A 15,142-nucleotide genomic window follows, 5' to 3' on the forward strand; every position below is an offset into this window, starting at 1 on the left:
ACAAAGAAAGAAAGAGGTAACTGACCGGAAGCTGACCACATGTTCGGAAGGGGTTGTGCAAGACACAATCAGGTTCAGAAGAAGAAGAACATACTTCAAAAACAGGGATAGAGAGATGAGGCAAGGAAGACATCAACGAACCAATTACACAATGTCTTCCACATTTCTGAGTGTCAGAATGTAGAGGGCAGTGTTAGATGTTTGAATATATAATTTCATATTATTTATTTTATTAAATTTAATATAGGTATAAAGGTGTTCCTTTGTATTGGTTTATTTTGGATTTAAGTTGTTGTATAAGTAAGGCTTCTTTAATTTTACATTTGTTTATGTTTGTTTCTTTATTTAGTATTTGAGTGTTTTCTATGATTATGTTGTGTTTATTTGACTTGCAGTGTTCAAAAACGTGTGAAGGTGACTTTTTATGTTCTTTGAATCTGGTTTCCATTTTTCTACTTGTTTCTCCAATATAGAAGTCGTGGCAGTTATCACATTGTATTTTATAAATAATGTTGGTTTGGTGTTTGTCAGTGTAGTGTTTACATAGTAAACAACAAAAAACTAGGAAAACTAAGATACAAACAACAGAAAAGACATCACGACAAACCGTTGACTAGCCTTATAATTAACAGATCCGACCGACAATTAAACACAGATGAGATACATCTACTTAACAAAGGACTCAACTTCGCATTAGCACCTAGGTACATTCCAACCACGGAAATCAAAACATGTTTAGAAGATCTAGCCACGAGACTTGTGATACTTTCCACAGAAAACAAAAACAAGAAAACAACCTACAGAAAGAAGACAACTTAGACAATTTTATTGACATCCAACAGTCAAACTACCCAGGTAAAATTAAAAATTTATATTTCCCAGAAACACCTAAAGACAACATCTTGAACGATTTTTTCAAAGAATTTTCTGGGTGATACTGGGTTGCCCATGCTTAGGCCATTTGTTTGTACATAGTTGTGGTTGTTGAACAAGTTTCTACGTAAAATAGTTTCTCAACCCAAACGAGCCGATTTTACATGTATAATGTTAATTTATCTCACACAACACTATAACAACTGCTAATAAATTATCATGAATTTGCAATACAACTAATATTTGTACATACAGTTTACAATATTAAATTTCAAAAGTACTACAGAAACATTTGTTATAGCTAATAATCATCCTACCACATTTTTACACTCACACATAACAGCTGCTAACTTTAAAGTTTCAGATATTTTAGAATGTTACTTGAAAACATTACTACAATAAATATTCACCACTACCTTATACATATGAAGATGAAACAGTGCTGCAGAACGATTGGCAAACCCCAAAGCTAGTTCTTCATGATGTTCCCCAGCATCACTGGATCTTGGAAATGGAGCTGCTAATGTGCTCTAAAATAGTCAGAAGGGGAAGAAATGAAACGTAATAGAACAGAATTTGAAAATTTAAATAGAGAGTAATTTACAAGTTTCTCTAAAAATAACATTTAAATGTCCTTTAAATCAATAGTGACGTTACCTGGTATATGTCAAACAAGGAGTACATTTTCGATTTTCTGTAATGATACATGCACAGCAGGATAAAGAAAATGTTCAATAGTTATGTTCAGCAATAATTCATATTTTTTACTGCACACACAACATTTTTAGTAACAACACACGTGGGAGATTACTGTACACGTAGCTACGATCAGTAATGACATACACAATAGCATACCAAGACGCCCTCTAAAATTATGATAGTTCTTTTATCATTACTTATGAATATTTTAATATCAGCATGAGACTCATGAAACATCATTCCATTCTTCTCATTAAATCACAATCAATGTTATAGAGAAATTGGCAGAAGTGAATTGAGAACTTACAAAACACTAGCATAAGCCTTAAATAATTTCATATATCATACAACACAAATTTTTACTTCCAATCATAAAGTATACTAATGCTAGCATAGCCTCCAATCAAATTAACGTGAACTAAAGAAAGCCTATAATGTAGTTAATTTTCAATTTCAAACATTTCAAGACATAGAAAGTTAACTGTTAACGTAGTGCAATAAATCTCCATATCAGGTTTTACAACCCTCTTGATAGTTGCCGTGTACAAATAACTTTCAATGTTCATCACCGAATATCCCACATCTGTAAAACAAACAGTATGATCTGAGTAGCAGATTTAATGAATTTTTATATTTTCTTACTTTCATGGTGACTTTACTCAGTAAAATAATTTTAAGTAGTAGCTCCAACATAACAAACCTGTGTGTAACATTCAACAGCTCTTCCAAAGTCTCTATCCTGAAAACATCGATTTCCCTCCACTCGCAGCTCAGATGCCTTTTCCCAACATTTCTTATGTTGAGAACCACACATTGCATTTAACCAAAATGAAAGCTTGTTTCTAAGATTTAAAAAGATGGAAAATTAACAAAGAAGAAGCCAATTCTATGAAAACAGCACAGTATTACCTATGATAATATCTTACTAAAATATAAAACTACATTTTTGTAACTTCCATTTCTCTATAATAAACTTTGTTTATATTCAAGCAACATAAATTAAACATCAGTCACCAGATTTTTCTCCACAAAAATCTTGTCATTCAAGTTTTGAATCCACCTCATATTCAAAAGTTTAAGTTCACATTCTGTTCTTTTCTTTACACTTTCATATCTGAATAAGCAGTATTAATGCAATTATCTTTTGATTGAAAGTTTTCATAGTTCAATATAAAAACATTCTAGCATTCTAAGATGAGAATTCTTCCAAACAGTGGATAATGATGCAGAAAATAATGAAGATAGCACAAAATCATATTTGTTTAGACAAAGGTTAGTAATTTACTGATGTTGTAGGTCTTGGCACCACAATGTTTGCCTAATTGACTATACCATTACAGTGGTTGATCAAATACATGCTCGTTAGTCACGGTTCATGAATGTAAATACATACACCACAAGCAATACTGTATTAAAGCTGAAGAATTCTTTTAACCATGACTCCCTTCAAAGTTAGCATTTTTCTAACCTAAAAATATACTTCAGACAGGTACTCATCTTTCCACAGAACTTAAGAGTTATTGCCATGTAAAACTACAAAAATAGTTTTGCACATATTAAAAGTATTCACTGTAACTCCCACTTCTACATGTATTAAGATGGATTGTGACAAATTATGATGTAATAATAATTAGCCTTCCACCAGGAAGAAAGTGACCCATCCTCTACTTGTTGTAAATCCTATGAGCATTACTGATTCAATAAAAAAAACATTCCTTAACAAGGCAAAAGAAACACACTGGAAGTGAAAAGATTCTATCAAGAGGTCAGTATCTATCTTAAATACATTTTCAGGTAAGGAAAATTTCAACTTCAGAAATGCTACTCTCTTGTCCATAAAACTAACAGCCAGAATCTCACACTGATAAGATGGTGGAGGATCTAGTATAGATAAAGAAATTAAAATAAAATAAGCTCCTTTCTGAAATTAAACCATCAGAAAGAACAATTTATGAAGTATATCATCCATAATGAAAGGGGGGACCTGGTGGGGAATCACTCAGTGGGAGACAGCATCTTTGTTAAGTACAGAATACTCTTTATCCAACAATAATGCTAAAGTAAAAAGGTACTGCTTTCAGAATGTCAGCAGAGATAGTTAGTCTTTGACAAAACACTGTTGCACTCGTGTGCAACACATTTAGTCTCATAAACCCAGACAGTTTAGGAATATTTTAAAAACACATTAAACCTTTAAAATATGCATTTTAAAATATAAATAGCATATTATTAAGTAAAATATGAAACTAAAACCTAAATACAATTTAACTATCTACTTAACTTAGATTTCTCCTGAGAAAATAACACTAAATGTTAGAGTAAAAGTGGAAAAACAATACTACGAGCACTTTGACTTAGTAAAAGACTTTGCAAGCCAATTCTAAAATATCCATTGAGATACTGTACTTTAAAATAATCTATTTATATGATTACAAACATCTACACAAATTTCAAAGATCTTAATCTGTCCTTGTATGACAACAGTATCACCCGAGTTGTTAGTGCTTTGATCTTTTGAGGATGATCTCTACCACATCTCATTAATGAATTTTAAGGTGGCTTAGAAATCTGATCTTTTAAAAACAGATATCTATACAAAAATTTCAGATTGTTTTATTGCAGATGGATAGCCTGTGGCCAGCTAGTCCCAGCTCTTAAAGTTAATATCTATTTCTTTGAAGCATATCGTCAGTATCTTTATAATATTTTATCTTGCTGCCATGAGATATCTGATAATGGCTGAGCTTATTGTGGGAGGCAGCAGTTAGATATCTTCACACAGTGTCCAAATCAGCAGAGTTATTGTTTGAGAATTCAATCCCAGCAACATCAGCTTTGGCAAGGACACTAACCTGTGCAATCATCTTCCTATTTAATGTGAAGGGCCTTATAAAGGCATCACTGATACTTCTCAAAGCATTTAAGATGCCAACAACAGTTCATCCACATTTCACGTTTATAAAGAAGCATGGGGGACGATGACTCTTTTGCAAATCTGAATCAACCTTTGTATTGTGGAGGTTGCAACCAATTGAAACATGCAGATGCAGTTTTCTGAAAGAGGCACTTGTTGTGCTAAAACTCCATCTTAGTGTTTGCACTTTGAGAAAAGTGGCTTACAAGGTAGGGGCCACCCCAGATTAAGACACAGACTTACCAGGCTGAAGTCCAGGGCCTCAAGCAATGACTAAGTGTAAAGTACATAGAAGTTTTGTTTCAATGGGGACCTCTTTGAGTTCAAAAGTCCAGAGCCAATAAAACCCTTAATCTTGTGATGTAAGGATAATAAATTCCTGATTAATTACATAGTTTGTTTGTCAAGCACAAAGCTACACAATGGGATATCTGTGCTGTTCCTGTCATGGGTGTCAAAACTTTATTATTAGCATTATCAGTCCTCAGACTTATTGCTACAAAGCCAATAGTGGGCTTATAATTATGTAAAACATGTTTTAAGTAATTAGTCATGTGACACATAATTTCATAATCTGAGAAAATAATTAAAAAGCATTAAAATTTACACTAAGAAAAATGAGAAAAAATTGTAAGGTTAAATATTTTACTTTTTGCAATTTAACATTGATTTTTGAAAACCATTCAATATTATTTTGAAGAATTTTGCAAATTATTTTTCTTTGTTTTTTTATTTATTATTACTGTATTATTTTGTGTGCTTTAATATTAAGTGTTGCTTCTTTTGAATATTTGTATCTGTGATTATATTTGAAGATTAAAGCATTTTGTTTCAAAGTCGTGACCTAGCATTCTTAACTAATTGTTGATATTTTATAAAGCTTGTGTTTAGTTCATCTAATTCCTGGTAATAACATTATTATTTAATATAATTAAACATGACCAAAGGAAAGAATTTTCACATAATGGTAAATAAGTCATTCAAGCCATTGAGACAATGTCTGTTCTTTGTAATAAATCCAAAAGCATTTTAGGGTGTTATTTTTATGTGATTAATAACAAGTAATTATCTCTATTCAAGGTCCCCAGGTGGGACAATTGTAAGTCTACAGACTTACAATGCTAAAATCCAGGGTTCAATATCCTGAAATGGAAACAGCAGGTAGGCTTTGTTCAAAATGAAACAAACTATTCAAATCACTAGTTACACCTCATAATATTGCACAGAGTTCTAGTATATCTTCAACAGCATATACACTGCTGGCCACAATCTTAAGGCCAATGAACATAAAGAAAAAATATGCATTTTGCATTATTAGACTCAACCATTTATTTGAGTAGAGCTTCGAAAGATGAAAATAAAAAAAGTTTTTATAAATACTAGTTGGTCAAAAGTTTAAGACCATACTGAAATGAAGCGTTAATCGATAAACACATCATGAAATTTAATCATTTGTGTTCAAGCATTAGCATTGTCAACATCTCTCACTGACATCTCCTGTGTTACATTGGGTAATAAGATGGCAAAGGCTAAAAAGTTCACATAGTTTGAACGTGGCACAATTGTCGAGCTGCAAAAGCAAAATCTCTCTCAACGTTCCATCGCAGGTGAGATTGGGCATAGTAAAAGTGCTATTACAAATTTCTTAAAAGACCCTAAGGGATACAGAACGAGAATTTCAAGTGGTCAGCCCAAGAAAATTTTGCCAGCATTGAGCAGGAGAATTCAGCAGGTTGTCTGGCAAGACACCAGCCGATCGTCGAACCAGATTAAGGCCCTTACAGACACAGAATGCAGCTCAAGTACAATAAGATGGCATCTACGAGAGAAAGGCTTTAAAAACTGTAAACATCTTCAAAAACCACGCCTCCTTCCACACCATAAAACAGCTCAGTTAAACTTTGCTGAAAAGCACCAAACATGGGATGTACAAAAGTGGAAGAAGGTTTTGTTCTCTGATGAGAAAACATTTAACCTGGATGGTCCAGATGGCTTACAATGTTACTGGCATGATAAGTATATACCACCAAAGACATTTTCTATATGACACAGTACAGGAGGTTCCATCACAATCTGGGGTGCTTTCTCCTTCCATGGAACAATGAAGCTTCGAGTTATACAGGGGTTATACAGCAGCTTGCTACATTGGCATGTTGGAGAGAGCATCCTTATTGACTGAAGGCCCTTGCTTGTGTAGAAATAAATGGATCTTTCAGCAGGACAATGCTGCAATCCACAATGCCCGCAGGACAAAGGACTTTTTCATGACGAATAACGTGATTCTTTTTTAACCATCCAGTGTGTTCGCCCGAACTGAACCCCTTTGAAAATGTTTGAGGGTGGATGTCAAGGGAAGTCTATTGAAATGGACATCAATTTCAAACAGTGCATAATCTTCGTGGAGCCATCTTCACCACTTGGAATAGCATTCCAGCCAGCCTTCTGCAAACACTTATATCAACCATGCCAAAGCGAATGTTTGCAGTTATTCACAGTGATGGCCATGCAACTCACTACTGAGACCTCTTGTTGAGCATTTCCTACCCTGTTTAGGACTTCTTTTTGGTAGGGTCTTAGACTTTTGACCAGCTAGTATTTAGGCTAATTATATAGTGTTCACATTTTCCCTATTAAATGCCAAAAAAGTTTATTTTTATTTTCCCTTTTCTTATTTTCATCTTTCGAAGCTCTACTCAAATAAGTGGTTGAATATAACAATGCAAAATGCATATTTTTTCCCTATGTTCATTGGCCTAAAGATTTTAACCACCAGTGAATGAACTTCAAATATCTTGCATTTCCACAAAAAGGAAACATTCCTTAATGCTCAATATTTGAAGGTATATTTTTAACAGTACTGAATATATTCAATATTACAAAATGGCATGGATCAACCGGTAAGTTAGATAAATATTTGGCAAATGATTACAGAAGTGCAAAATAATGTATTTTGATTATCATAACTTTGATCATGTTTTATATAGATGGAAACCATCTCAATAGCATGACTGATGCAAAGTATTTTTAGGGGAGCTGTAAGTAAATCATTCAAGTAATAACTTGCTGCTAGTAGTAAAGCCAACACAATTTTAGGCATTCTGATGACACATAATTATCTCTATTCAAATTACTAGTTGAACCTCTGAATACTGTACATAGTTTTGATGTACCTTCAACAGAATATTGACTTCAATTATTTAAAAGGAAACTCCAGTTTAACAAAACTTTATTGCTCAATATTTCACACATTAATTCTTAATGAGGATAAAAGGTAAATATTAAACAATTATACTTCTCTTTACTGAAGTTGTTGTTGTAAACAAATCATAGCAAAATCTTATAAAAACTATTCCAATTAGCATTATGGACAACAAGAACACACACACCTTTAGCAATGATACTGATTTAATGAAAATGGTTCACGTAAAAACTGCTAGAATGATTCCAGAGATTAATGGATCATCTTACAGGTATAGCTTAAAATCTCTTAACTTGCTGTCTCTCAAGACAAAGAGCAGATTGAGAGGGCAGAAACCTCCACTATTTTCGTGCTTTATTTTGAAGACAAAATTAAGTTCTGGATAAGACCAGCTAGGCTTCAGTTAAGACAGTTTTATCATCATTTTTACAGGATGATTAGCTTATGGAATAAATTGTGTCAACAAAAGTATATGTCAAGAGTTTAAGAGGTGAATCAATGATTTCCTGAAAAACAAGGGTGAATTTAAGTTTACACTTTTATTAAGCACAGGTGGGCAAGGACAACCTTTTTTTTTTTTTTAAGCATGTTACTTCTATATATGAAAACTGAGATTGTTTGTCTTATTACTTACTAATGTACAGTGACTTAGAAAGTTTTAGAAACTTTGCCAAAGTTATGCACACTTCTTTACTTTTGAACTCTATCAAGTCTTTCTCCTGCAAGATTGAGCATAGTTTTCTAGATGACAAAAAACAACTACCAAGTAAGTGTAAAAAACAGAAGCTGGAGCTAAAATACATGGAAATATGTTGGACTTTAAGAAAAAAAATCATTTCTTTGACAAAGCAAAGTTGCAACGAAACAACCCATGAAAATCATGGACACTTACAAACTGACCTCTATCACAGAAGACAATTACAACTTAATATTTTTGCTATAACTAATCAGATGAAACCCAAGCATCTATAATTAATCTTATAAACACAGAACAAACCTGTGGAAGAGCTTCAGAATTGAAGAAATGATTTCAAATCACTAATTTTCACTAGCTTTTAAACATAATAAATTAGAGATGAATGATTAGTGAAATATAATAATCAATTAATCATTAACCTCATTAGTAAATTTTTCTTACATAAAACTTATGACAGTTGGAAAATTTAAAATTTGTAATAATTGGATACACTAATTTCACTTAATTGATTACTTCACGAGTTGTACACTAATCAGTTGAGCTGAACAGCTTTAAATAAATGAAAAGCAATAAGAAATCACAATAGCAATATTTAAATTACTCACAGAATTACACACATTACTTTTAATTACTTCATTAGTTTTGTAACATTAAATTGATTTAATGATAATTTCAATAAATCAGTTATTTTATTTGACATTAATTGAAGTAATCAATACTGAAAAGTAGTAAATTAAATTGACAATCTCCCAAACCTATTAACAAAGTAACAAACAAATACTGATTCCCTTATCAACCTCTGAGTATAAATGTATACAAACTAATTCTATAAAAGTTTAGTATTTAATATATAAAAGCTTTTAAAAGTATTAAGAACTACTATGAATACAACTTATTAACTTCTTACTACAATAAATATTTTTAATTTTAATTATATTTATAATAATAAAGAAAGAATACACATGATAAACAAGAAATATTTTACCTGGTTTATTTTTTATTTTTTCTGTCAACTGTCGATGAAATTAACCCGACTTTTTACACAAATGGTACAACTGAACTAAATTTTCATTTAATTAAAGTACCAAAGAACACAGAATAACATATAAAAGTAGACAATCTTTAACTAGCAACTGTCATAATTTGTCTGCCATTTTAACTACTTAACAAGAACCTTTAAAAATTCAGCTAAGCTAGTCCACATGTTTCCCATGCAAATAAAGTTTGAAATGGAAGCAATATAGGCAATTTTCCAGACAAAGAACACATTATTTGACATATCACAAGTCTGATTTTAAATTGGTTATAAATAATATAGTATTAATTGTTAAAGAAAAATATTGGCAATTTCTAAAAAGGAAGTGTGGTAAGAGGCTCTTATTTTCTACTTTATGGCTCTTCGACCAAATACAATTAAAGGCAATACAACTTATGCTTTGCCTGAACAATGACAGCATTATAATGAGTAATCTAATTAAATTTTGTACTTTTCAAAGGAGTAGTAAATAAATTAGAAAAAAAGAGGATACCTAGAAAGCAACTGTCACAATTTTCACACTAATGAAAAATTGCAGAATTTTTTATATTGCCTTATAGAATTAAGAAATTAAAACTTGTATAATATTTAACTTTGAATTACTAACCTATATCTTTTATGCCAAGTTTATTCACGTGCCATGATGAGAAACAGTTAATTAAGTTTTGAAAGTAACTAACTAAAACCTTGTGACATATACACAACAGGATAACTATTATGAGAAGGTTAAAGATGAGTATATTTTAAAATGGTTGACTGGAAATAAAACTGCCAGATGGTAGAGATAATGAGAGACAAATGTGTTGGGTGTAGTCCCTGTTCCAGTCTGGAAGTTCTTATTCAAGAGTTGTCAAAAGTGCAAGGCCAAAGATCAAGTCAAGAGGCAAATGTAATGTAATGAGATGTGACACAGCCTCCAAGCATCACAGCAGAAACGTGTATTGAAAAGGAACCAGAAAACAAAAGGAAAAAAAAGAACAGACTAGAAGTGAAGAGAAAATCCATGTATAAAAGCATGAATGACTAACCAGTCAGCCACAAAATGGATCCAAAAATTTGCAAACAGAAACAGATGTGCCTCAATAAGATTAGAGCTGATCGAATACAAAAGGGAAGTGTCACTGGCAGACTATGCAACAGCCAACCCAATGGGATGAGAGATGGTGAGAAGCAGGAAAAAGAGTGTGAGATGGGTTCAAAGAACAGGAGTGAATTTATGAGGTTGTGAGAGCCAAGACACCAGGGAGGAAAAAGAAAGAAAAAGTAAAGAACAAACCTGACTAAGCAAATACAGAGATTTATAGCAGGAACAGTGTCCTCAACTGTTAAGGAGAACTCTAGTGCAAACCTGATGGGTGGAAAGAGCCAATAAAAGTAATTATTCTTGTTTTCAGGTTCAGAAGAAGAAGAACATACTTCAAAAACAGAGATAGAGAGATGAGACAAGGAAGACATCAAAAAACCAATTACACAATGTCTTCCACAGTCAACAAGTTTCCAGTGGCCACAGACTAAGTAGGAGCAGTGTTAGGAACGTTGCCAGAATCTATAAAGATGGTAGTAGTCACTGTCACTTGAATATTATAGTAATTCTCCAGACTAAAATGTTTTTTTTTTTAGTTATTTAATGGCATTGTAGCTTTAACTCAAATTTAAATCAAACTAAAAGGAAACTAATAAAAATTATCATTGTTAAAAAAACAGCATTAACCTTACTTTAAACTTGAAGAAACATATCCACAAACAACAATGCCATGGATAAAAATGTAGTCAATTTTTAATACAAGTGCTAATGGAAACTTTTTGTACATGGAAGGTGTGTAGCCCTTCTACTGGTCAAGAGCTAATGTCACATCATGATTACATTGTGCTCTAGTGTAGTTCACATTAGAACATGTGGCAAATCAAATCTAGTGTTATGTGAAAATTTCTGAAAGGCAGATGCACAAGAAATAGCTACTGTATGCAAAGAGGTAAGTATATCATTTTGGAAGTAATAGAGCAAATGAAGTATACATTATATTTATCAACAGTTTCACATTAAACATTTTATATACATGTAATCTAAAAAAATTTTTACAGTAAACTTCAGTAACAAGCTTTGAATCTTATTTGATAATTAATTTATGTTCAACACAAAATTACAGAAGCTGGCGCACAATTTGTACACACCTTCACACATATACACTTGTCATATACATGTAATATATTTGGTGCATGCTCATATATTTCTTTCATAATTTCAAAAATAGTTTTCTACTTTAATATAGCAGATATTCATTAATGTAATTCTGTGGTAATTTATTAAAAGTATATTCTGAAATAATATAAATGTATGAACACTGAATAACACAACAAACCTAAATTTCTGATAGTTGAGGCAGAACTGAACTCTTTCCTTATTTGATCTAAATTGAGAAAACCTCCGAAACCCAAATTCTTTACTACTTGATAGATGATAGGTAGCAACGTTCAGCACATCTTGCCAGCTGGACTCCATGTTGTTGGATAGATGACTAGTCTGGGATGTACAACAAACAATCTTTTTGGGTGCAAGCAATTACCATCTAGTCAACATATAGTTAAAACTGCATATATATATACACAAGTCTAGCAACATAATCACAAGTCCTAAAGTTTGCATTAAGTCTGAGCTTTAATTAATCAGGAGATCCAAAATTTGTTCTTATCAGGATCCGAATCTGTAGTACTTACATCACTACCATAATGACTCAAGTTTCAGGAAAGTAACACTCACTTTGATCAGTTCATAATCCCTACCCAAAAATAATTCTTCCTCTGGCCTAAAACAGACAATGATTATCAAAAGCACAACAAAGCCAAAGAACCTGATAACATCAGACCAATCTTTGAGCCAATGTTATTTATCAACTACTCAACTTGGTACACCCTAAGAATCAGAAGGTGGAACAACTGTAACTACACACTAAAAAACACACCAGGATGTTAATAAATCAGCTCTGTATATGACTTGAGCTCATAGCCCTCTTCTAATATTACTTCTCTAAGTTCAAAGCTATACAAGTTATAGAGATTCAACTTCAAAACAGGCAGCAAACATCCTGATCTAGCTTGCAAATGTGTCTTATAAAACAAATTTGAACCTTAACTGTACAAGAATTACCTGTTTTGAATTGGGCAGCTGAGTTATTTGGAGACACTGATGAAATATGGTAAATGTTTAAATATTCATGTTTAGCATGTTCCTTATGGGATGAAAAGGACAGCTGCAAGTAAAAAAAAAACACACTGGTTCACAGAGTTTAAGAGATAGAATTTGAAAAAGCATAATAAATTTAATGAATTGAAATTAACTGATATGATAGGAGATTTAGAAAGTTACAGATCAAGAAAGGTGATGAAACTGGAAATTAGAAGATCAGAAAGGATGTATGAGAAAAGAGTGACTGAAAATATAAAAATCAACAGTGAGGATTTCTTTATACATATTAAAGGTAAACAAAATGTTCAAATAAAGTGGGACCTTTGATGGATGATAAAAGAAGGCTAGTATCTGATGATTATTAGATGGCTAGGATGTTGAATTTCGCTTTTATTTCTGTTCTTATTAACAAAGATTTGAGAAGTATTCCACATCTTTAACAGTTCATAAATGTAAACAAGATGACTGCACTAATTCTGTGCTGTTCAAGAAAAAATTGGGAATTTAAAAAATGATAAGGCTTCTGAGCCAGATAGTATTCCTCCAAGGGTTTTAAAGAAGGTTAAAGATTGAATATGCAAGTCACTTACTATTATTTTTTGGCATGTCCTTGAATAAAGGGCAGGTACTAGAGGATTGTAATTTAACTGATATGATTGCTCTTCTGAAAGGAGGTAATAAAAATTGTCCCAGTAATTACAGACCCATTAGTCTCACATCAGTTATGGGAAATGTTTTGAAAAATCTGTCAAAAGATGCATTGCAAAGTCATTTAACAAAGTTTAAAACTTCACTGGATAGTCAACATGGTTTCACTAAAAGAAAATCTTGCCTTACAAATCTTGCAACATTCTTTAAAAAGGTTACCAGAATCAGCTGAAAAATTGTCCCCCCACATTTTGACAGGGTGATGATTCTTCAGATGAAGGAGGCTGGGATTACAATTTTTCAGATTACAGTAAAAACTGTGCATTTTACAATATTATTGTGTCGTACGTTAATTACGTGTAATTAATTATTGTGTATATTAATCTTGTAATTTTCTGTAAACCTATTAATATATATGTACAAATCACAAGATTCAATTTTTTTGCATAATTTTACCTTAATTGCAGAGCTTATATCAACTATGGGTTCAGGTGATAGTTTTTCAGGTGAAGTTCACTGGGTGACAATTCTTCAGTTGATCCTATTACCGATTACATTGATAAAGGTAAAAGTGTTGATTTGGTATATCTGCATTTTCATAAAGCATTTGACAAGATGTGAAACAAAAGGCTTGTAAAAAATAATCTCTAAAGGTGTGTGGGGATAAGTTAATAAACTGGATAGAAAGGTGGTTAGATGGAATAAAGCAGAGGGTTGTTACAAATGGAGTTCAGTCAAACTATATTAATGTCACAACTATGGTACTTCAAGGCTCAATTTTAAGATCTTTGTTTTTCTAAGTCACATAAAATGACACAGACAAAAACATGAGCAATAAATTACTTAGATTTGCTGATGACATTAAGGTTTTGGGTGTTGCTAGCTGTGAAGAGGATACTGCTGACATACAAAAATATTTAGGCCAGTTAGTGAGTTGGGCAAATAAATGGTAGATGGGTTTTAATTATAATAAATATAATATACTACACATGGGTTATTATAATTTGAATTATAAGTATAATATGGATGGAAATGACCTTTACAGAGTCGTGTAAGAAAGAGATATTGGTATAACAGTCAATCAGTCTCTAAAACATTCCAAACAATGTGCAGTTGCTAGCAGTAGAACAAATAGGATCTTAGGTTGTATCTACAAACATACTGAATAAAAGTCTAAAAGATATAATTGCACTGTGCAGGTCACTAGTTAGGCCATATTTGGTCTAAACTGAACTACAGAAGAGGTTCATTTTCCTGATACTTGTTCTACTGTTATATACACACAAACAAATTTCAAAACACACAACTTCATGCAACCAAAAACTAGCCCCTTTAATTTAACGTTTTAGAGTACTGCTATTAGTATTGAAAATAGGTTAATATATGCATCGTGTATTTCATAAACTAACAATAAACACTGTATCTACGTCTTTCTAACAGATGACGCTGCTGAGAAAGTACAATGCATCACTCGACAAGTTACGTTGCTAATTCAACTACTAATACATCTTAATTTTTATCAATTACAAACATTTAACCACTAAACAAAAGTTCGAGATTTCTTATTATTAACCCCTATGTAAACAAAAAGGTCATTAAGACTTAATTTTCATAGAATAAATATTATAAAATATAATGTTATTGACAATAAATGATTTAGCATTATGATTAGCAACTTTATCACAATAATTCTGTTTGGTGAATCTCACTGAAAAAAAAATGGTAATAGAACGTAAAAATTAAATAATTTAGTCTTACACCTGTATTTTAATATTCACTGATTGAGAGTTTTCCCTTTAGGTCTCATACAGAAAATAGAAAAATGTAGCTGTTCTGATTCCAGTTCAACAAAAGCAGCTGGAAGGTGGATAAACTAGATTAGCACTTGGAAG

General features: G+C 32.0%; 1 protein-coding gene across 12 annotated transcripts in view; it reads right to left on the bottom strand.

Annotated features, from left to right (window-relative positions):
* The window catches only part of LOC143237138 (protein-lysine N-methyltransferase SMYD4-like), a 62,780-nt gene that overhangs the window by 47,203 nt on the left and 435 nt on the right, over positions 1 to 15,142 (bottom strand). For 4 of the 12 annotated variants that reach the window (XM_076476045.1, XM_076476054.1, XM_076476050.1 and 1 more), the window contains exons 2-4: positions 11,779 to 11,939; positions 2,273 to 2,414; positions 1,290 to 1,403 (exon numbers count right to left, since the gene is read on the bottom strand). In XM_076476045.1, coding sequence (XP_076332160.1) covers positions 1,290 to 1,403; positions 2,273 to 2,414; positions 11,779 to 11,918 — 396 coding nt within the window. In that variant the 5' untranslated portion in view covers positions 11,919 to 11,939. Of the gene's footprint in view, positions 1 to 1,289; positions 1,404 to 2,272; positions 2,415 to 11,778; positions 11,940 to 12,563; positions 12,667 to 13,706; positions 13,798 to 15,008; positions 15,130 to 15,142 lie in introns of those variants that run through there. The other 8 variants (XM_076476047.1, XM_076476051.1, XM_076476048.1 and 5 more) reach the window with 5 other exon arrangements.

Source organism: Tachypleus tridentatus, chromosome 13 (genome assembly GCF_004210375.1).
Source record: "Tachypleus tridentatus isolate NWPU-2018 chromosome 13, ASM421037v1, whole genome shotgun sequence".
Lineage (NCBI taxonomy): Eukaryota > Metazoa > Arthropoda > Merostomata > Xiphosura > Limulidae > Tachypleus > Tachypleus tridentatus.